Source organism: Pseudophryne corroboree, chromosome 1 (genome assembly GCF_028390025.1).
Source record: "Pseudophryne corroboree isolate aPseCor3 chromosome 1, aPseCor3.hap2, whole genome shotgun sequence".
Taxonomy (NCBI): Eukaryota; Metazoa; Chordata; class Amphibia; order Anura; family Myobatrachidae; genus Pseudophryne; species Pseudophryne corroboree.
The window spans coordinates 720,079,663-720,102,156 of NC_086444.1; the positions used below are offsets into that span (position 1 = coordinate 720,079,663).

The 22,494-nt window shown below is 46.4% G+C and overlaps 1 protein-coding gene across 17 annotated transcripts in view; it reads left to right on the plus strand.

The window, feature by feature from the left end:
• The window catches only part of UNC13A (unc-13 homolog A), a 425,576-nt gene that overhangs the window by 400,253 nt on the left and 2,829 nt on the right, over positions 1-22,494 (plus strand). For all 17 annotated transcript variants that reach the window (XM_063915631.1, XM_063915548.1, XM_063915566.1 and 14 more), the window contains one exon: positions 20,307-20,466. In XM_063915631.1, the coding sequence (XP_063771701.1) occupies positions 20,307-20,466 (160 nt within the window). The remainder of the gene's footprint in view (positions 1-20,306; positions 20,467-22,494) is intronic.

Consider the following 22,494-nt stretch of genomic DNA (forward strand, 5'->3'; position numbering starts at 1 on the left):
ATAGGCCTTAGGTGAGTGTGATGAAGAGCGGCCTCTGGCGTAGGAATCTCCTCTTTGTTGGATGGTATCTCGTTACACTCAACAAGTGTGGGTAAGGGTATCTCAAGATTATCCTTGAGAGAAGCTACAACCAGTCCACTGGCTCTTCTTCCAGATTCCTCTGTAATTCCACTACAGGTACCCAAGGTGTAAGGATAAGCATCTCCCTTTAAGTTTAACAGATCAAAGAGTTCTGGTCTTGCAAGTGATTGGTTGCTCTGGTCGCCCAAGATGGTGTACACCCTTAGAGTCTTTTATGGCTGTCCCTTGGGGTATACCTTGACTAGACATATCTTTGCACAAGACTTGTCACAGAGATCTTCTCCACAGACTTTAGTGCATGAAGAAGATGCAGTAGTAGGACCTGCTGTTTGATCTACATTCTCCCTGCCATGCCTTGGTGCAGAGGGGAAATGTGCGGGCGGTGTAGAAATGGATTGAGATGGGTGCAGTGCCTGCACGTGGTCCTCACAGCTGCACTCTATGCACTTAACAGTAGTTTTACAGTCCTTAGCAAAATGTTCAGTAGAAGCCAGTGGCGGAACTACCGCCAGTGCAAGCAGTGCCTTGCACTGGGGCCCGCCACTGTCCAGGGGCCCAAAGCCAGAGCGGCATGTAATGAGTCAAACTGAATCATTACATGCCGCTGTCCGCCGCCGGCCGAGGAGAGGAGCGCTGCGCCAGATCCAGACAGGAGCAGAAAGGGCGATCGCCCCCCTAAACATGCCCCCGCACATTTGAGAAGCCGGCGCCGGGACCCGTTCCCATACAGTACTTCCGCCCTGCACTCGCAGTGGCCGCGATGATCATGATCTGTGACAGCCAGCCGCAGGGAGCACTGACAGCCCGCTGCCACTGAAAGTCCGAACTTGGAAGGCACAGCGCCGGGGGCCGAGTATGTTAGCGTGGTGATCATGATCTGCGGCAGCTGCAGGCAGCCCGCTGACAGCCCGCCACCGCCGCTGAGAATCTGAACTTGCAAGGCGCTGGGTCTGTGCTGGGGCAGTGTGTCACTCACTGTCTTTTCCGCGCCCGGCTCCCCTCCCCTGGCCCTTTCCGCTTGGAGACGTCATTCTCTGATGGGCACACCCTCATGGTGGCGCCACCAGGAATCATAATACAGGGTGCACAGGAAGGGGAGATAGAATAATTAATTGCTGGAGGCGGTATATCAGGATGTTTCCCGGGTGGCATAAGGGACAGAGCTGTAGTAATAATAAGAATTTACTCACCGGTAATTCTATTTCTCGTAGTCCGTAGTGGATGCTGGGGACTCCGTAAGGACCATGGGGAATAGACGGCTCCGCAGGAGACTGGGCACATCTAAAGAAAGATTTAGGTCTATCTGGTGTGCACTGGCTCCTCCCCCTATGACCCTCCTCCAAGCCTCAGTTAGGACACTGTGCCCGGAAGAGCTGACACAATAAGGAAGGATTTTGAATCCCGGGTAAGACTCATACCAGCCACACCAATCACACCGTATAACTCGTGATAGGAACCCCGGTTAACAGTATGATAACAATGGAGCCTCTGAACAGATGGCTCGCAATAACAACCCGATTTGTGTAACAATAACTATTTACAAGAATTGCAGACAATCCGCACTTGGGATGGGCGCCCAGCATCCACTACGGACTATGAGAAATAGAATTACCGGTGAGTAAATTCTTATTTTCTCTGACGTCCTAGTGGATGCTGGGGACTCCGTAAGGACCATGGGGATTACACCAAAGCTCCCAAACGGGCGGGAGAGTGCGGATGACTCTGCAACACCGAATGAGAGAACTCCAGGTCCTCCTCAGCCAGGGTATCAAATTTGTAGAATTTTGCAAACGTGTTTGCCCCTGACCAAGTAGCAGCTCGGCAAAGTTGTAAAGCCGAGACCCTTTGGGCAGCCGCCCAAGATGAGCCCACCTTCCTTGTGGAATGGGCTTTTACAGATTTAGGCTGCGGTAGTCCCACCGCAGAATGCGCCAGCTGAATAGTGCTACAAATCCAGCGCACGATAGTCTGCTTAGAAGCAGGAGCACCCAGTTTGTTGGGTGCATACAGGATAAACAGCGAGTCAGTTTTCCTGACTCCAGCCGTCCTGGAAACATAAATTTTCAGGGCCCTGACTACGACCAGTAACTTGGAATCCTCCAAGTTCCTAGTAGCCGCAGGCACCACAATAGGCTGGTTCAAGTGAAACGCTGATACCACCTTCGGGAGAAACTGAGGACGAGTCCTCAACTCTGCCCCATCCATATGGAAAATCAGATAAGGGCTTTTATTCTGACACACGCCTGGCCGAAGCCAGGGCCAACAGCATGACCACTTTCCACGTGAGATATTTCAAATCCACAGTCTTAAGTGGTTCAAACCAATGTGATTTCATGAACTCCAAAACTACATTGAGATCCCAAGGTGCCACTGGGGGCACAAAAGGAGGCTGAATATGCAGCACTCCTTTAACAAAAGTCTGAACTTCAGGCAGTGAAGCCAGTTCTTTCTGGAAGAAAATCGACAGGGCCGAAATCTGGACCTTAATGGACCCCAATTTGAGGCCCAACGTCACCCCTGCTTGCAGGAAATGCAGGAATCGACCCAGTTGAAATTCCTCCGTTGGGGCCTTCCTGGCCTCACACCAAGCAACATATTTCCGCCAAATGCGGTGATAATGTTTTGCGGTGACATCCTTCCTGGCTTTGATCAGGGTAGGGATGACTTCCTCCGGAATGCCCTTTTCCTTCAGGATCCGGTGTTCAACCGCCATGCCGTCAAACGTAGCCGCGGTAAGTCTTGGAACAGACAAGGCCCCTGCTGCAGCAGGTCCTGTCTGAGCGGCAGAGGCCAAGGGTCCTCTGAAAGCATCTCTTGAAGTTCCGGGTACCAAGCTCTTCTTGGCCAATCCGGAACCACGAGTATAGTTTTCACTCCTCGCCTTCGTATTATTCTCAGTACCTTGGGAATGAGAGGCAGAGGAGGAAACACATAAACCGACTGGTACACCCACGGTGTTACTAGAGCGCCCACAGCGATCGCCTGAGGGTCCCTTGACCTGGCGCAATATCTTTTTAGCTTTTTGTTGAAGCGGGACGCCATCATGTCCACCTGTGGTCTTTCCCACCGGTTTACCAGCATTTGGAAGACTTCTGGATGAAGTCCCCATTCTCCCGGGTGGAGGTCATGCCTGCTGAGGAAGTCTGCTTCCCAGTTGTCCACTCCCGGAATGAACACTGCTGTCAGTGCTAACACATGATTTTCCGCCCATCGGAGAATCCTTGTGGCTTCTGCCATTGCCCTCCTGCTTCTTGTGCCGCCCTGTCTGTTTACATGGGCGACCGCCGTGATGTTGTCTGATTGGATCAGTACCGGCTGATTCTGAAGCACGGGCCTTGCTTGGCTTAGGGCATTGTAAATGGCCCTTAGCTCTAGAATATTTATGTGAAGCGAAATCTCCTGATTTGACCACAGTCCTTGGAAATTTCTTCCCTGTGTGACTGCGCCCCAGCCCCGAAGGCTGGCATCCGTGGTCACCAGGACCCAGTCCTGTATTCCGAATCTGCGGCCCTCTAGTAGATGAGCCCTCTGCAGCCACCACAGCAGCGAAACCCTGGTCCTTGCCGACAGGGTTATCCGCTGTTGCATCTGGAGATGGGACCTGGACCATTTGTCCAACAGGTCCCACTGGAAAGTCCTTGCGTGGAACCTTCTGAATGGAATTGCTTCGTACGAAGCTACCATTTTTCCCAGGACTCGTGTGCATTGATGTACCGACACCTGTCCCGGTTTTAGGAGGTCTCTGACTAGAGATGACAACTCCTCAGCTTTTTCCACTGGAAGAAACACTTTTTTCTGGTCTGTGTCCAGAATCATTCCCAGGAACAGAAGACGTGTCGTCGGGACCAGCTGTGACTTTGGAATATTGAGAATCCAGCCGTGCTGTTGTAGCACTTCCCGAGAAAGTGCTACCCCCACTACCAACTGTTCCTTGGACCTCGCCTTTATCAGGAGATCGTCCAAGTACGGGATAATTAAAACTCCCTTCTTGCGAAGGAGTATCATCATTTCGGCCATTACCTTGGTAAAGACCCTCGGTGCCGTGGATAACCCAAACGGCAGCGTCTGGAACTGATAGTGACAGTCCTGTACCACAAATCTGAGGTACTCCTGGTGAGGAGGGTAAATGGGGACATGCAGGTACGCATCCTTGATGTCCAGGGAGACCATGTAATCCCCCTCGTCCAGGCTCGCAATAACCGCCCTGAGCGATTCCATCTTGAACTTGAACCTTTTGATATAAGTGTTCAAGGATTTTAAATTTAAGATGGGTCTCACCGAACCGTCCGGTTTCGGTACCACAAACATTGTGGAATAGTAACCCTTCCCTTGCTGAAGGAGGGGTACCTTGACAATCACTTGCTGTGAATACAGTTTTTGGATAGCCACCAACACTGCCTCCCTGGCAGAGGGAGTTGCTGGTAAGGCAGATTTTAGAAAACGGCAGGGGGGGGGGGGGGGACGTCTCGAATTCCAGCCTGTACCCCTGAGATACTACTTGAAGGGTCCAGGGATCCACCTGTGAGAGAGCCCACTGTGTGCTGAAATTTCTGAGACGGGCCCCCACCGTACCCGGATCCGCCTGTGAAGCCCCAGCGTCATGCTGTGGACTTACCGGACGCGGGGGAGGACTTTTGCTCTTGGGAACTGGCTGTATGTTGCAGCTTTTTTCCTCTACCTTTGCCTCTCGGCAGAAAGGATGCGCCTCGAGCCCTCTTGTGTTTATGGGGCCGAAAGGACTGTACTTGATAATACGGTGCCTTCTTTTGCTGTGGGGTAGCCTGTGGCAAAAATGTCGATTTCCCAGCCGTAGCTGTGGAAACGAGGTCTGAAAGACCATCCCCAAACAGTTCCACCCCCTTATAAGGCAAAACTTCCATGTGCCTTTTTGAATCGGCATCACCGACCACTGCCGAGTCCATAACCCCCTTCTGGCGGCAATGGACATTGCGCTTATTTTTGATGCCAGCCGGCAAATATCCCTCTGTGCATCACGCATGTATAAGACAGCGTCTTTTATATGCTCTACTGTCAGCAAAATAGTGTCCCTATCCAGGGTATCAATATTATCCGACAGGGAATCTGACCACGCAGCAGCAGCACTGCACATCCATGCTGATGCAATCGCTGGTCGCAATATAATGCCCGTGTGTGTATATATAGCTTTTAGGGTAGCCTCCTGCTTTCTATCAGCAGGATCCTTTAGGGCGGCCGTATCCGGAGACGGTAGTGCCACCTGTTTTGATAAACGTGTAAGCGCTTTATCTACCCTAGGGGATGTTTCCCAACGTGACCTATCCTCTGGCGGGAAAGGGTACGCTGCCAATAACCGTTTAGAAATTATCAATTTCTTATCGGGGGAAGTCCAGGCTTCCTCACACACCTCATTTAATTCCTCAGATGCAGGAAAAACTACTGGTAGTTTTTTCTCACCGAACATAATACCCTTTTTTGTGGTACCTGGGGTACTATCAGAAATGTGTAATACATTTTTCATTGCCTCAATCATGTAACGGGTGGACCTATTGGAGGGTACACTAGTCTCATCGTCGTCGACACTGGAGTCGGTATCCGTGTCGACATCTGTGTCTGCCATCTGAGGTAGCGGGCGTTTTAAAGCCCCTGATGACATTTGAGACGCTGGAACAGTCACAAGCTGAGTAGCCGGCTGTCCTATGTCGTCAAACCTTTTATGTAAGGAGCTGACACTGTCACGTAATTCCTTCCATAAGTCCATCCACACAGGTGTCGACCCCTCAGGGGGTGACAACACATTTACAGGCATTTGCTCTGCCTCCACATCATTTTCCTCATCATACATGTCGACACAGCGGTACCGACACACAGCACACACAAAGGGAATGCTCTGACAGAGGACAGGACCCCACAAAGCCCTTTGGGGAGACAGGGAGAGTATGCCAGCACACACCAGAGCGCTATATACCACAGGGATATCACCTATAAAGAGTGTTTTCCCTTATAGCTGCATATATATATATTATACTGCGCCTAAATTTGTGCCCCCCCTCTCTTTTTTACCCTTTCTGTAGTGCAGGACTGCAGGGGAGAGCCAGGGAGCGATCCTTCCAGCGGAGCTGTGAGGGAAAATGGCGCCAGTGTGCTGAGGGAGAAGGCTCCGCCCCTTTTTCAGCGGGCTTTCTCCCGCTTTTTGTGTTATTCTGGCAGGGGTAATTTACACCTATATAGCCTCTGGGGCTATATATGGTGTCAGTTTTGCCAGCCAAGGTGTTAATATTGCTGCTCAGGGCGCCCCCCCCAGCGCCCTGCACCCATCAGTGACCGAAGTGTGTGGTGTGCATGAGGAGCAATGGCGCACAGCTGCAGTGCTGTGCGCTACCTTGGAGAAGACAGAAGTCTTCAGCCGCCGATTTTCCGGACCTTCTTGCTTCTGGCTCTGTAAGGGGGACGGCGGCGCGGCTCCGGGAACGGACGACGAGGTCGGGTCCTGTGTGCGATCCCTCTGGAGCTAATGGTGTCCAGTAGCCTAAGAAGCCCAAGCTACCACCACTTAGGTAGGTTCGCTTCTTCTCCCCTTAGTCCCTCGCTGCAGTGAGCCTGTTGCCAGCAGGTCTCACTGTAAAATAAAAAACCTAAACTATACTTTCTTTCTAGGAGCTCAGGAGAGCCCCTAGTGTGCATCCAGCTCGGCACAGAAATCTAACTGAGGCTTGGAGGAGGGTCATAGGGGGAGGAGCCAGTGCACACCAGATAGACCTAAATCTTTCTTTAGATGTGCCCAGTCTCCTGAGGAGCCGTCTATTCCCCATGGTCCTTACGGAGTCCCCAGCATCCACTAGGACGTCAGAGAAATGGGGTAACATATATATATATATATATATCCTACCCTCCAACATTTTACACATAAAAATCGGTACAACTGAGAAAAGGGGGCATGGTTACGGGTAAAGGGGGCATGTTCACGCCCCTTTTCCTATACTTTCAATGGTAGTTTGGACAGCCAAAAATCGGTACAGGCCATAAAAAAAAGGTACTGTACCTATTAAAAAGGTACAGTTGGAGGGTCACGCCCCTTTTCCTATACTTTCAATGGTAGTTTGGACAGCCAAAAATCGGTACAGACCATAAAAAAAAGGTACTGTATCTATTAAAAAGGTACAGTTGGAGGGTATGATATATATATATATATATATATATAGTATATACATATATATATATATATATATATATATATATATATATATATAGTATAGGTAATTATAGACCAGTTAAGGTAATTATAGACCAGTTAGTCTTACATCTATAGTGGGGAAAGTATTGGAAGGTATTCTAAGAGATAGTATTCAGAAGTTCCTTGAAACCAATAATGTAATTAAAAGGAATCAACATGGGTTTATGAAGGACAGATCCTGTCAAACCAACTTACTTGGCTTTTATGAAACAGTAAGCGCAAACCTAGATCAGGGTAAAGACGTGGATGTAATCTTTTTAGACTTTGCCAAAGCGTTCGATACTGTACCACACATGAGACTTATCTACAAGCTACAAGAATCAGGGCTAGGAAGCACAATATGCACTTGGGTCAAAAACTGGTTAGATAATAGGAAGCAGCGCGTTGTGGTTAATGGATCTTTTTCAACTTGGACTGAAGTGCTAAGTGGTGTGCCGCAAGGCTCAGTATTAGGACCGCTATTGTTCAATATTTTCATTAACGACCTAACAGAAGGTCTAGAGAGCATGGTGTCAATTTTTGCAGATGATACCAAATTGTGTAAGGCTATAAATACAGAGGAGGATGCCGGGTCTCTTCAGAACGACTTAGTTAAATTAGTTAAATTAGAAGCATGGGCAGCCAAATGGAGAATGCGCTTCAACACAGACAAGTGTAAGGTAATGCACTGTGGTAACAAGAACATAAATTACACCTATCTACTAAATGGGGTAAAATTAGGGGATTCTGTACTGGAAAAGGACTTAGGTGTCCTCATAGATAGCAAGCTAAGCAGTAGTACCCAAAGTAGGACTGCAGCAAAGAAGGCTAATAAGATATTAGCATGCATAAAACGGGGTATTGATGCTAGGGACGAGAGTATTATACTCCCGTTATATAAATCACTAGTGAGGCCACACCTTGAATACTGTGTACAATTCTGGGCACCGTACTACAAAAAGGATATCCTGGAGCTTGAAAAGGTACAGAGGAGGGCGACCAAACTAATTAAGGGCATGGAGACGATGGAATACAAGGAAAGGCTTGAAAGACTAGGCATGTTTACATTGGAAAAGCGGAGACTAAGAGGGGATATGATCAACATCTACAAATATATAAGGGGACAATACACAGAGCTTGCTCGGGACCTGTTTTTGGTTAGATCAACACAGAGGACTCGTGGACACTCGCTCAGGTTAGAGGAGAGGAGATTCCGCACAATACGGCGTAAAGGCTTTTTCACGGTAAGGACAATACATGTTTGGAACTCTCTGCCCGAGGGAGTTGTAATGGCGGAATCTGTCAACACCTTTAAGAATGGGTTAGATAAATTCCTAATGGATAAGGATATCCAGGGGTATGATGCATAGTCATGCATTATAGTTACTATAAATAGGGATAAAATGTAACGGCTGACAGCAGCATCAGTCAGAAATTTTAGTCAAATCATCATACATAGGAGACCACAAATAGGTTGAACTCGATGGACAATTGTCTTTTTTCAACCTCAGATACTATGTTACTATGTTATTATGTATAGAATATAGTATATAGTATATATGTATATATATATATATATATAGTAATATGGGGTAATGTGTAAAAAAGGGGACGCTGTCTGCCGTAATGTGTAAAAAAGGGGATGTTGTCTGCCGTAATGTGTAAAAAAGGGGGACGCTGTCTGCTGTAATGTGTTAAAAGGGGTGCTGTCTGCCGTAATGTGTAAAAAGGGGACGCTGTCTGCCATAATGTGTAAAGGGACGCTGTCTGCCGTAATGTGTAAAAAAGGGGACGCTGTCTGCCGTAATGTGTAAAAAAAGGGGACGCTGTCTGCCGTAATGTATAAAAAGGGGTGCTGTGTGCCGTAATGTGTAAAAAGGGACACTGTCTGCCATAATGTGTAAAAAGGGGACGCTGTCTGCCATAATGTGTAAAAAGGGGACGCTGTCTGCCGTAATGTGTAAAAAGGGAACGCTGTCTGCCAGAATGTGTAAAAAAGGGGACGCTGTCTGCCGTAATGCGTAAAAAAGGGGGACGCTGGCTGCCATAATGTGTAAAAAGGGGACGCTGTCCACCGTAATGTGTAAAAGGGACTCTAACTGGTGTAGTGGTGCTACTGTGCGGTGTGATTTGAATTATGGAGACTACTGTGCACCGTTATATGAAGTGGTATTATTTTGTGGCCACGCCCCGATATATTTTTCGCGCGCCTACGGTGCGCACTGCCCCTGTTTTGCATATAGGGGGGGGCTCCAATGCCGTTTCTTGCACACAGCACTAAAATGTCTAGTTACGGCACTGTTGCTAGGTATCCATTTCCCTGGCTCTGAGCAGGTCCCCCTCACCAGATCCTCTCCAGGGGTGAGGGGGTGGACTTGGACGGGATGGGGGGGGCAAAGCATTTTGTCGCACCTGAACCCACCGCTCGCTAGTTCCGCCACTGGTAGAAGCACAACATCTGAAACATACCCCAAATTTCTTTAGAAGTTCCTTGTGTTCCTGGAGGGGTTTCTTTCTGAAACCAATGCACTTCTTGAGGGGAAGTGGCTTCTTATGAATGGGACACATGCGGTTGGGGTTTTCGATCCTATCGCCTTGGTTGCTCTTGACAGGAGCTGATGCTGGTGTGGGAAGGATTTCAGTCTTTTTCACTGATACTGGACCTCTGTGGTTCTTGTAGTTAGAGCATGGGCTGTCAAACTTGGGGGTAGGTGAACCAGGATGACTTGACTCACTGTAGGAGAAGCTTGGGTCATTCTTGTATTCCGCAATGTTCTTGACAAACTCACAGAAGTAAGAAAAGGGTGGAAAGGAGACTCGATTTTCCCTTTTGTATCTTGACCCAAGTGTAGTCCACCTTTCTTGAATATCGTATGGCAGCTTGAAAACTATTGGGTTTACCCCATGAGCTATGTCCAGGTAACTGAGGCCAGGTAAGTGAGTGTCCATTTTGGTCAGCTGGAGTTCAAAGAGTGAGTCACTGAGCTCTTGGAATTTCTCATTGTCCTTGCCGGATATTTTTGGAAAATCCTGCAGTCGTTTGAACAGAGCATTCTCTATGGCTTCAGGACTTCCAACGCTTCGTTCTAACCTTTCCCAAGCAGCAATGAGGCCTGCCGCAGGATTATCAATGTGGACGGATCTGAGTCTTTTGACACGTTCTGTAGACTGTGGGCCCAGCCACGTGATCAGCAGATCTAGTTCTTCAGCAGCAGTAATACCAAGGTTATTAGTTGCGGCTCTGAAGGCACATTTCCAACCTCTGTAGTTCTCAGTCTGGTCATCAAACCTAGTGAGGCTGGTCTTAGTAAGTTCACAATGAACCATGAATCTTGCATGGCAGGCTCAGTTGTTCCCGCCTTACTCGGAAAACCCGAACGAGGCAAAACGTCATCATCCCGCTGTCGGATTCTCGCGAAATTCGTATTCCATATAAAGAGCCGCACGTCGCCGCCATTTTCACTCGTGCATTGTATAGGGTAGAGAGGACGTGGCTACGTTCTCTCAGTGGCAAATCTCAATATCAGTGCTCAGTATCAGTGCTTATTGCTGCTCAGTAATACTAGTAGTGTGTCTCTCTTGTGCTGCATCTTGCTGCTGTAGGGTGCTGTGGTAGTAGTGTCCTGTGACTGTGTATCGTTCATCATCATTCCAGTCACAGTGGTATCTGGGGGGGGTGACAATTCCAGAGTGCTTTTGTGCTGCTCAGTAATAGTAACTAGTATAGTGTTTCTCTTGTGCTGCATCTTGCTGCTGTAGGGTGCTGTGATAGTAGTGTCCTGTGACTGTGTATCGTTCATCATCATTCCAGCCACAGTGGTATCTGGGGGGTGACAATTCCAGAGTGCTTTTGTGCTGCTCAGTAATACTAGTACAGTGTCTTGTGCTGCATCGTGCTGCTCAGTGTCAGTTCTCCGTAGTATCATCAGTGCTCAGTATCATCAGTGCTCAGTATCAGTGCTCAGTATCATCAGTGCTCAGTATCATCAGTGCTCAGTATCATCAGTGCTCAGTATCATCAGTGCTCAGTTTCATCAGTGCTCAGTATCATCAGTGCTCAGTATCAGTGCTCAGTATCATCAGTGCTCAGTATAATCAGTTCTCAGTATCATCAGTTCTCAGTATCATCAGTGCTCAGTATCATCAGTGCTCAGTATAATCAGTGCTCAGTGTCATCATAGCTCAGTATCATCAGTGCTCATTATCATCAGTGCTCAGTATCATCAGTGCTCAGTATCAGTGCTCAGTATCATCAGTGCTCAGTAGCAGTGCTCAGTATCATCAGTGCTCAGTATCAGTGCTCATGATCATCATTGCTCAGTATCATCAGTGCTCAGTATCATCAGTGCTCAGTATCAGTGCCCAGTATCATCAGTGCTCAGTATAATCAGTGCTCAGTATCATCAGTGCTCAGTATCATTGCTCAGTATCAGTGCTTAGTATCATCAGTGCTCAGTATCAGTGCTCCGTATCATCAGTGCTCAGTATAATCAGTGCTCAGTGTCTTGTGGTGCTCAGTAATACTACATTACTAATACTAGTACAGTGTCTTGTGCTGCATCTTGCTGCTGTATGGTGCTGTGGTAGTGTCCTGTCACTGTGCATAGGTCATCATCATTCCAGTCACAGTGGTATCTGGTATCTATCTTGTGGTATCTAATTCCAGACATTACTGCCGTCTAATTCCAGATATATTACTGGCATATACTTCCACACATTAAAAAATGGAGAACAAAAATTTGGAGGGTAAAATAGGGAAAGATCAAGATCCACTTTCACCTAGTGCTGAAGCTGCTGCCACTAGTCATGGCAGAGACGATGAAATGCCATCAACGTCGTCTGCCAAGGCCGATGCCCAAGGTCATAGTATAGAGCATGTAAAATCCAAAAAGCAAAAGTTCTGTAAAATGACCTAAAAATCTAAATTAAAATCGTCTGAGTTGAAGCGTAAAGTTGCCAATATGCCATTTATGACACGGAGTGGCAAGGAATGGCTATGGCCCTCTCCTATGTTCCTCATGACTAGCGGCTCAGCTTCACATGACAATGGAAGAACTCATCCTCCCGCTAGAAAAATGAAAAGAGTTAAGCTGGCAAAAGCACAGCAAAGAACTGTGCATTCTTCTAAATCACAAATCCCCAAGGAGAGTCCAATTGTGTCGGTTGCGATGCCTGACCTTCCCAACACTGGACAGGAAGAGGTGGCTCCTTCCACCATTTGCATGCCCCCTGCAAGTGCTGGAAGGAGCACCCACAGTCCAGTTCCTGACATTCAAATTGAAGATGTCACTGTTGAAGTACACCAGGATGAGGATATGGGTGTTGCTGGCGCTGAGGAGGAAATTGACGAGGAGGATTCTGATGGTGAGGTGGTTTGTTTAAGTCAGGCACCCGGGGAGACACCTGTTGTCCGTGGGATGAATAAGGCCATTGACATGCCTGGTCAAAATACAAAATAAATCACCTCTTCGGTGTGGAATTATTTCAACAGAAATGCGGACAACAGGTGTCAAGCCGTGTGTTGCCTTTGTCAAGCTGTAATAAGTAGGGGTAAGGACGCTAACCACCTAGGAACATCCTCCCTTATACGTCACCTGGAGCGGATTCATCAGAAGTCATTGACAAGTTCAAAAACTTTGGGTGACAGCGGAAGCAGTCCACTGACAACTAAATCCCTTCTTCCTCTTGTACCCAAGCTTCTGCAAACCACACCACCAACTCCCTCAATGTCAATTTCCTCATTAGACAGAAACGCCAATAGTCCTGCAGGCCATGTCACTGGCAAGTCTGACGAGTCCTCTCCTAACTGGGATTCCTCCGATGGATCCTTGAGTGTAACGCCTACTGCTGCTAAGTCGGAAGACCACTTTTACTACTTCCAGTAAGCAATTGACTGTCCAACAGTCCTTTGCGAGGAAGATGAAATATCACAGCAGTCATCCTGTTGCAAAGCGGATAACTCAGGCCTTGACAACTATGTTGGTGTTAGACGTGCGTCCGGTATCCACCGTTAGTTCACAGGGACTTAGAGAACTGCTTGAGGTAGTGTGTCCCCGGTACCAAATCCCATCTAGGTTCCACTTCTCTAGGCAGGCGATACCGAGAATGTACACAGACGTCAGAAAAAGTGTCCTCAGTGTCCTAAAAAATGCAGTTGTACCCACTGTCCACTTAACCACGGACATGTGGACAAGTGGAGCAGGGCAGACTGAGGACTATATGACTGTGACAGCCCACTGTGTAGATGTATTGCCTCCCGCAGCAACAACAGCGGCGGCACCAGTAGCAGCATCTCGCAAACGCCAACTCGTTCCTAGGCAGGCTACACTTTGTATCACCGCTTTCCATAAGAGGCACACAGCTGACAACCTCTTACGGAAACTGAGGAACATCATCGCAGATTGGTTTACCCCAATTGGACTCTCCAGGGGATTTGTGATAGCGGACAACACCACCAATATGGTGCGTGCATTACATGTGGGCAAATTTCAGCATGTCCCACATTTTGGACATACAATTAATTTGGTGGTGCAGAATTTTTTGAAAAACGACAGAGGCGTGCAGGAGATGCTGTCGGTGGCCCGAAAAATTGCGGGCCACTTTCGGCATTCAACCACCGCAGACTGGAGCGCCAGCAAACACTCATGAACATGCCCTGCCATCAGCTGAAGCAAGAGGTGGTAACGAGGTGGAATTCAACACTCTATATGCTTCAGAGGATGGAGGAGCAGCAAAAGACCATTCTAGCCTATACATCTGCCTACGATATAGGCAAAGGAGGGTGAATGCACCTGACTCAAGCGCAGTGGAGAATGATTTCCATGTTGTGCAAGGTTCTCCAACTCTTTGAACTTGCCACACGTGAAGTCAGTTCAGACACTGCCAGCCTAAGTCAGGTCATTCCCCTCATCAGGCTTTTGCAGAAGCAGCTGGAGATATTGAAGGAGGAGCTAAAACGGAGCGATTCCGCTAGGCATGTGGGACTTGTGGATGGAGCCCTTCATTCACTTAACCAGGATTCACGGGTGGTCAATCTGTTGAAATCAGAGCATTACATTTTGGCCACCGTGCTCGATCCTAGGTTTAAAGCCTACGTTGTATCTCTCTTTCCGGCAGACACAAGTCTGCAGATGTTCAAAGACCTGCTGGTGAGACAATTGTCAAGTCAAGCAGAACGTAACCCGCCAACAGCTCCTCCTTCATTTTCTACCGCCACTGGAGCTGCCAGGAAAAGGATAAAATTTCCAAAACCACCCGCTGGCGGTGATGCAGGGCAGTCAGGAGCAAGTACTGACATCTGGTCCGGACTGAAGGACTTGCCAACGATTACTGACTTGTTGTCTACTGTCACTGCATATGATTCTGTCACCATTGAAAGAATGGTGGAGGATTATATGAGTGACAGCAACCAAGTAGGCATGTCAGACAGTCCGTACGTATACTGGCAGGAAAAAGAGGCAATTTGTAGGCCCTTGCACAACTTGGCTTTATTTTACCTAAATTGCCCCTCCTCCAGTGTGTACTCCGAAAGAGTGTTTAGTGCAGCCGGTCACCTTGTCAGCGATCAGTGTAGGAGGTTACTTCCAGAAAATGTGGAGAAGATGATATTCCTCAAAATGAATGATAAATTCCTCCGTGGAGACATTTACCAGCAATTGCCTCCAGAAAGTACACAGGGACCTGTGATGGTGGATTCCAGTGGGGACAAATTAATACTCTGTGAGGAGGAGGATGTACACAGTGAAAGGGGTGAGGAATCAGACGATGAGGATGAGGTGGACATCTGGCCTCTGTAGAGCCAGTTTGTGCAAGGAGAGATTGATTGCTTCTTTTTTGGTGGGGGCCCAAACCATCCAGTCATTTCAGCCACAGTCATGTGGCAGACTCTGCCACTGAAATGATTGGTTTGATAAAGTGTGCATGTCCTGTTTATACAACATAAGGGTGGGTGGGAGGGCCCAAGGACAATTCCATCTTGCACCTCTTTTTTTATTTATCTTTGCATCATGTGCTGTTTGCCAAAACGCGTCCGAATCCAAAACACGACCGCAGAACCGAATCCAAAACCAAAACACAAAACACCAAAAATGCCCGCTGCACATCTCTAATCATAATGCAACTCAGATTTAATATAACTACAGTTATTTTGGTCCGCAGACCAATACTCACGTAACCGGTATTTATGCCTCCTTTGAGCCACGCCAGTGGCGTCTGGCTTTTGCGCAATATTGTAAATAAGGACTCGTAGACAGGTTTTCTGGTTACAACCACAGTGTCTTTACTGACATCAGACAATGCATACCTCCCAACATGACCCTCTCCAGGAGGGACAGAATACTCTGCTCCTGGACTTCCCTCTTCATTTGTGATTGCCATCACCTGTGGTGAAACACCTTTCTTATTCATTAACCTGTTCAACACAGGTGCCGGCAATCATAAATTAAGAGAAAAGTCCAGAAGCAGAACATTTTGTCCCTCCTGGAGAGGGTCATGTTGGGAAGTATGGACAATGTAGCACAGCATACACAGGCTTGGGACTTGTCACAAAGGTACATAGAGTAAATAAACAGCGCAAGGCATCACAAGCATCTCATGCATCAACGCAATGCATTGTGGGTAAATGGGATTTTTAAACCCCTCTCCTGCACCTGACTTCCTGCTGTCTCTGGGTCAGTTGGAAAACCTGGGGGTAAATTTACTAAGGTGGGAGTTTTTTAGAACTGGTGATGTTGCCCATAGCAACCAATCAGTTTCTACTTAGCATTTGTCTAGCTGCTTCTAGAAGATAATGGATACAATCTGATTGGTTGCTATGGGCAACATCACCAGTTCTAAAAATCTCCCACCTTAGTAAATTTACCCCCTGGACTTTGTTTCTGCAGCTGTGTAATTCAAAAGAGGAAGAATATGAGTGTGCTGTCAGCGGCAGCCAGTAAAGGGGGGTCAGCCCCTAAATAAAATGAAACAACAATGTAAAAATATATATACTGGCGCCGGCTGTAAAACCAATAAGGGACGGTAATTTGTTAAGATAAAAAATCACATATTTTGAATAAACATATAAAATGATATAATTAGAATATCTCAAAATAGTCACAATTTCTTTATCTGTTCCTAGATCAGAAGCAAAAGATGTTTTTAGATATTCTAATTATATCATTTTATATGTTTATTAAAAATATGTGATTTATTATCTTAACAAATTACCGTCCCTTATTGGTTTTAGAGCTGGCGCCAGTATATATATTTTTACAGTATAATTCAAAAGGCCTGGAATTATAAATCTCCATTACAGGTGCAGAATGTGCAGGTCTTGTTTTCCTCTCTTAGATGGAGCTGATTCCACCAGAATGTGGGCAATTGTGGTGAGACACAAGCCCTCTCACCAATTTGTCCCTGAAGACGGGGCACAGTCCCCGAAACGGCGTAGGACCACATTAAAGACGCTTTAATTCATCATTCCGCCTGCTGAGTGCCGCTGATTTCCACTTCTATCTATTGGATCTTGCCACAGATCACAGAGGGCACCGCAGCAAGTATCACGCTATATACCCGACTGAGTGCCGAACCTAACCGCTGCTCATATATATATATATATATATATATATATATATATGCAAAGGCACTAATTCTCATCACTCATTCTCTTACTTCTTGATATGTTAGGAAGCTGAAATTTAACATAGGTATTCTTCAGGTGGGAAATAGGAAAATTACGTAATTAGAATTTTAATAAACCTCCCCTAAGGGGATGAAAAGGGGGTTGACATAATGACGTAATTACCAATGCGTGGCTTGCGTTGCGTGAACAATAATGCCCAAACAGACAATTGTATCAAAACAATCATAACAAAACAAAATAGTGCCGTCGCCAGGAGACAGGAGAACAGCCGGGGGCAGCTGATACAGGACTTAATCAATATAGTATCTTATATAGTAACAATATTGTTCATTGCAATAAAAAACAATGACAATGGCTGGCTGATATCTCTTTTATAGGATCCAAATTACGTAGCTGGGTAAGCAGGATACAAATGGAGCAGGTAGTTAAATAACAAGCTGAAAGCTACCAAATACCAAGGAAGATAGGTACATATTTCAACTGCAGAAATTTAGCAGGATCATAAAAGTGATATTTCATGCCAAACTATATGGCTATACATTAGGTGAATATACCAATAGGTGTCCTAACATCTGTATGGGGCACTGATGTTTGTTTACCTGTGGGGGGTGGGGGGGGGACGACAAATGGTAAATAAGAATGTAGCTGCAGTAGTACAATGCTGTGGCCACAGAGTGCAATGAACTACTGTACATTAAAAGTAGCAATTCCAATTGAGTTGCTCATTGAGTCCCATGTGGGTGACCATGTTGAGAGTGTAAATCCACCCTGATTCCAATTGAAGTAATCTCTTGCCTCTATCACCTCACTTGATATTGGGGGGAACTTGGTTGATGAATTTATAGCGTAATGTCGCCTCATCCGACAAGTATTGGATGGCTCTGACTCAGAGCAACCAGTAGCCAGACATTTGAAGCTTTTTAAATGAAATATAACTTTTGTGCTGTCTGCGCAGATTCAAACAGTGCGATTTAGCAGCTGTTACATTTTATGGAAAAAATCACCAATTTTCCCAAAAAATAAGAGCATAACAAATAAGAAAAATGTACAATTGCGCTTACACTGTTAATATGAATACAAGAGGTGCTGGTAGAGGCCCTTTAACTCGATCGGATAGAAGAGAGTTCAAGAATGTGGACCGTAGTCCTTTTCATTCAAAGTGGATTCAATCCCTTAATGTACTGAACTACAAAAGAAAAGAAGCAATAGTGCAAAAACACCAAATACTAATAAATGTTCTTTAATGGTCAGAATTTTGCACTCACAAACGTAGGTATTTTGAAGGCATATCACACAATATTGGTCCACGATTAAAAATTGTTGGATCCAATAATTCTTTTGTAAATGAAGCCAAAGTGTGAGAAAAAACATAGAAAAGTATGAAGCTTGTAATAAAACACTGGTACATGGAGTCACATATACTCATCAGTCTCTCATAGGTCCCATAGAGTTCCAGATACTCAAAGTTCCCATGGAAGGCTCCAATTCCAGTAAATTTGAAGAATAGCCGCAGCTGTGGCTATTCTTCAAATTTACTAGGTTACAATAGGACCTCCCTATGTGAAACGCACTACGGGGCTAATTCAGGTTGCATTGATCCAACCGCAAAAATTACAAAAAAGATGCGGGTGCATGTGCAGCGCCTGTCCTGCACCTGCATTCTCTGTGGGAAGGGGGGTGCAGAAAATGCGATTGCCTCTGCCTGGGCGGGGGGGGGGGGGGAGGGGGGCAACGCTCCATTTCAGGCAGAGGCGGTTGCAGGGCGGGTGGGGGCAACGCTCCACTTCCAGGGTGGAGACTGAGCGTTGCGAGGGAGGAGGGTGGTGTGGTGCGGCGCAGCATGAACAGTGGTGTGGTGGGGGCGTGATGTCACAAGCAGCCGCCGCGATTGAAAACATCGTAGCTAAGCTGCATCGGCAGGAGGCATCCTTAACTTTTGCTAACAAGCAGAAGTTGCGATGTGATCGCAATTTCTGCTTGTTGAAGGGGGGGAGGCGGAGGTCAGCATGCTGGGTGGCCTTGCCCTGCGATGGGCGGCCCCAACATGCTAACAAAAAATTGCAAAGTCTGCTAATTAGCAGAATTTGCAGTCCTTACTGAATTAGGCTCAGTAGCGGATCTTGCCACGGGCAAGCAGGACTTTTGCCTGGGGCGCCACCTTCTGGAGGGCGCCGGCGCCATCCGGAGGGCGCTGCACCATGGCAAGATCCGCTACTGTGCCCCCTGCTGCCGCTGTGTCTCCCGCTGGTCCCCCGCTGTGAAGGGAACTAGACGCTACCCGTCTAGTTTCCCTTCGTGGAGAGGACCTTTGCGGTGTGGTGCGCGATGACGTCATCGCGCACCGCACAGCATTGTGGGACTGGCACAGACGCTAGGGGTCATAATTGACCTCTAGTATCTATTCTGCGCTATGGGAAAGATGTCATGACGACTCTCCCATAGATCCGAGGAGAGGAGCGGTGCCGCAATCAGGAGTAGGGATAGTAAGTATTAATTTATGTTTTCTTTCTTTCAGCGGCGCTACTCTACAGGGGGCACAAATGGGGGCGTAACTGACCACACCCCCGTAGGAAGCCACGCCCCTATTTTTGCCCGGGGCGCCACAAGGGCTAGAACCGGCCCTGATTAGGCCCTATGTGTTTGTGTTATCTAGGTGTTATCTAGGTGCAATCAGCTGTTTAGTGAGTACTAAGCTCAAGTATTCTATAACAGCATCCACTTTGTGGCAAGGGCAGGTGACCTCAACTCAGGTAAAATACTAGTTTTGACAGTATGTAATAGCCCAAGCCAGATGTAACAAGTCCATCACAATGGAAATATCTCACATTCATATAGTTGCTGCTTCCTACTCTCTCTCCAGGTGAAAGGGGATCTGGTCTTTAGGTCGACAGCATTTAGGTCGACACGTATTAGGTCGACCACTATTGGTCGACATGGTCACTAGGTCGACATGGAAAAAGGGCAACATGGTTTGTTTGTTTTTTAAATCTATTTTTTTACTTTTTCATACTTGACGATCCACGTGGACTGCAATTGGGAAAAGTAACCTGTGCCGAGCGCAGTGGTAGCGGAGCAAGGCGCCTTGCCCGGAGCGTGGTGAGCGAAACGAGCCATGCGAGGGAATACGGTGCACTAATTTGGGTTTCCGGTCACTTTACAAAGAATATGACACAATATTTTTTTTTTAAACTCATGTTGACCCTTTTCCATGTCGACCATGCTCATGTTGACCTAATGATCGTGTCGACCTATTCCAGGTGTCGACCTAGTCACTGTCGACCAATAGGGGTTGACTTAATGACTGTGGACCTAGTTACTGTCGACCCTATGGTCCACACCCAGATGAGAGTATAAATGTTTCGTTCCACTGTTTGTATGCTGTTCATTAATGTGCCATTTCTTTTCTTCCTCAAGTTGTTGCAGCAAATGATCTGAAGTGGCAGACCTCTGGGATTTTCCGTCCCTTCATTGAGGTTAACATGATTGGACCAAATCTGAGTGATAAAAAGAGGAAATTTACCACAAAATCCAAGAACAACAGCTGGGTCCCAAAATACAATGAGAGCTTCCAATTGTGAGTATACATGCAAAACTAGTTCAACTATTGTAATTCACAAAGCATGCATTTATCCACATTCTTAGTCAGTTACCCACCTTACAATGCGCACCACGTGGGAGAGGTATCAAAGCTTTAAGAGAAATTAAGTGAAGTGAAGATAGAGTGCCAATTTCAAATACAAACTGTACAAATTGATTGGCTGTTACTTTATCTCTCTCCACTTTATCTCTATCCAAGGTTTGATACAACTTCCCCTAACTCATTTAGACATACTGCTTGAATATGTCATCCTATCAATGTTCATAAACTTTAGTTTCCATTTATTTTAGTTCTAATACATACCTTTAAATCTAATCTTCTCCACACAGAAATACCCTTGAAGTAACTTAGAACAAACTCGCACCTTCTCGCACATTTTGAAGGTTTTTTTAGTTCTTAAACTGGTACCTTGCAATGCGAGTTTCATTACAAGGTATGAGTTATATAGCACCATGCACAGATCACTGGGATCCGTGCATGCTTCTGTGTGTAAAAGTTAGGAATTGGTTAAAGAAAAAATTCCAGGGGGATCAAAGTATAACCAGCACCGGACTCTTGGACCTGTCCTGGTAATAAAAATACAGAGGGGGGGTTGGGGGGGAGGTCTTAGAGGTCCCCTGTATTTTTATAACCAACCAGAATCAGGCTCCACTAGCAGGAAAGGATAAACTTGAGGTGGCCAAAGCATTACTCCACCTATCTAGTCAGCCCAGGCCGTAGTTTCCTGGGGAACTATGGGAAGCAGCAGGCCCTTCAGTGCCCCGCATGCTGGTACTTGTGGTTCTCAAATTACCAGCACACAGGGGAAGGCTTGCTGGGACCTGTAGTCATCCTATAAAAATCAGTATTTTTTTTCATAACTAAAACATGTTATCAACTTGGCACCCACAGACCAGTGGTGCCAGGGCTAGCCTCGAGCTGCAGCTCAGGCCATGGGTGCCTGGAGGGGTGGACCCCTTTATTGGGGGGAGGGGGGTTCCCACTTCCCAGGAAACCCTGGCTTGGACGGACTAGGTAGGTGAGGTAATGCTTCAGCCATAGGACCCCATCAAGTATGTCCCCTGTCTGTGGCATTGCCTCCCTGCTAGTGGAGCACGCTGTTGGTTCTAAAAATATGAGGGGGGAACTACTCATTTTTCCACAAGTATTTTTAGAACCAGGACAGGTCCAAGAGCCTGGTGCTGGTTCTTAAAATTCAGGGAAAGCTCACACACTTTCCACCCTGAATTTTAAGAACCAGGACCGCATCAAATAGCCCAGGGCTGTTTATGCTCTTGGGGTAGGAACCCCACGAACCTTTTTATTTTTTCAGTTATTTTACCTTTTCAGAACTTTTATACACAGAAGCATAAAGACATCTCACTGATTTTGTGCATGCTTCTGTCAAACTCATCTATAAGAAGTTATTTTTCGGTAAGGTTTTAGGTGCGAGTTTAAAACTCATATCCCATTACATTGGCCAAGTTCTACATTTCCCATTGGAAAACATCTGAATGCGAGTTTGGCCATTGCGAGTTGCGGGATTGTGGAAAACATGCGAGTTTGCATATTCCCGCAACCTATTACATTGTGCAATCTCTAAAAAAGGGTGAATTTTTCAGTAAACTTGCACTTTTTTTAAAACTTGGACCCTATTACATTTAGTCCCATGTGTTTATAAATAGTTATTGATGCCCACATCTATTTTAGCGGCGTTTAGTGTACACACTGCCCATAAAAATATGACAGACAAAATGGAAGCATGGTTTTGTAATTAATGTTAAATACAGTATAATAAGCCTTTAATTTGCTTGAAACCCTTTTACTGTCATCGGTTACCTGGAAGTCATTACAGAATTTTTAGTTCTTTAAGGATGTGCGATGTAATAAAATTCTTAGTAATAGTAAAGGATTAATGTCTGAAACAGTTATAATACATTGGTGTATCAGGGTATAATCATGCTTCATGCAGGAGTTAGTGAGAAGGCGAAGGTTAATGATAACTATGGGGTCTATGTGTACTAA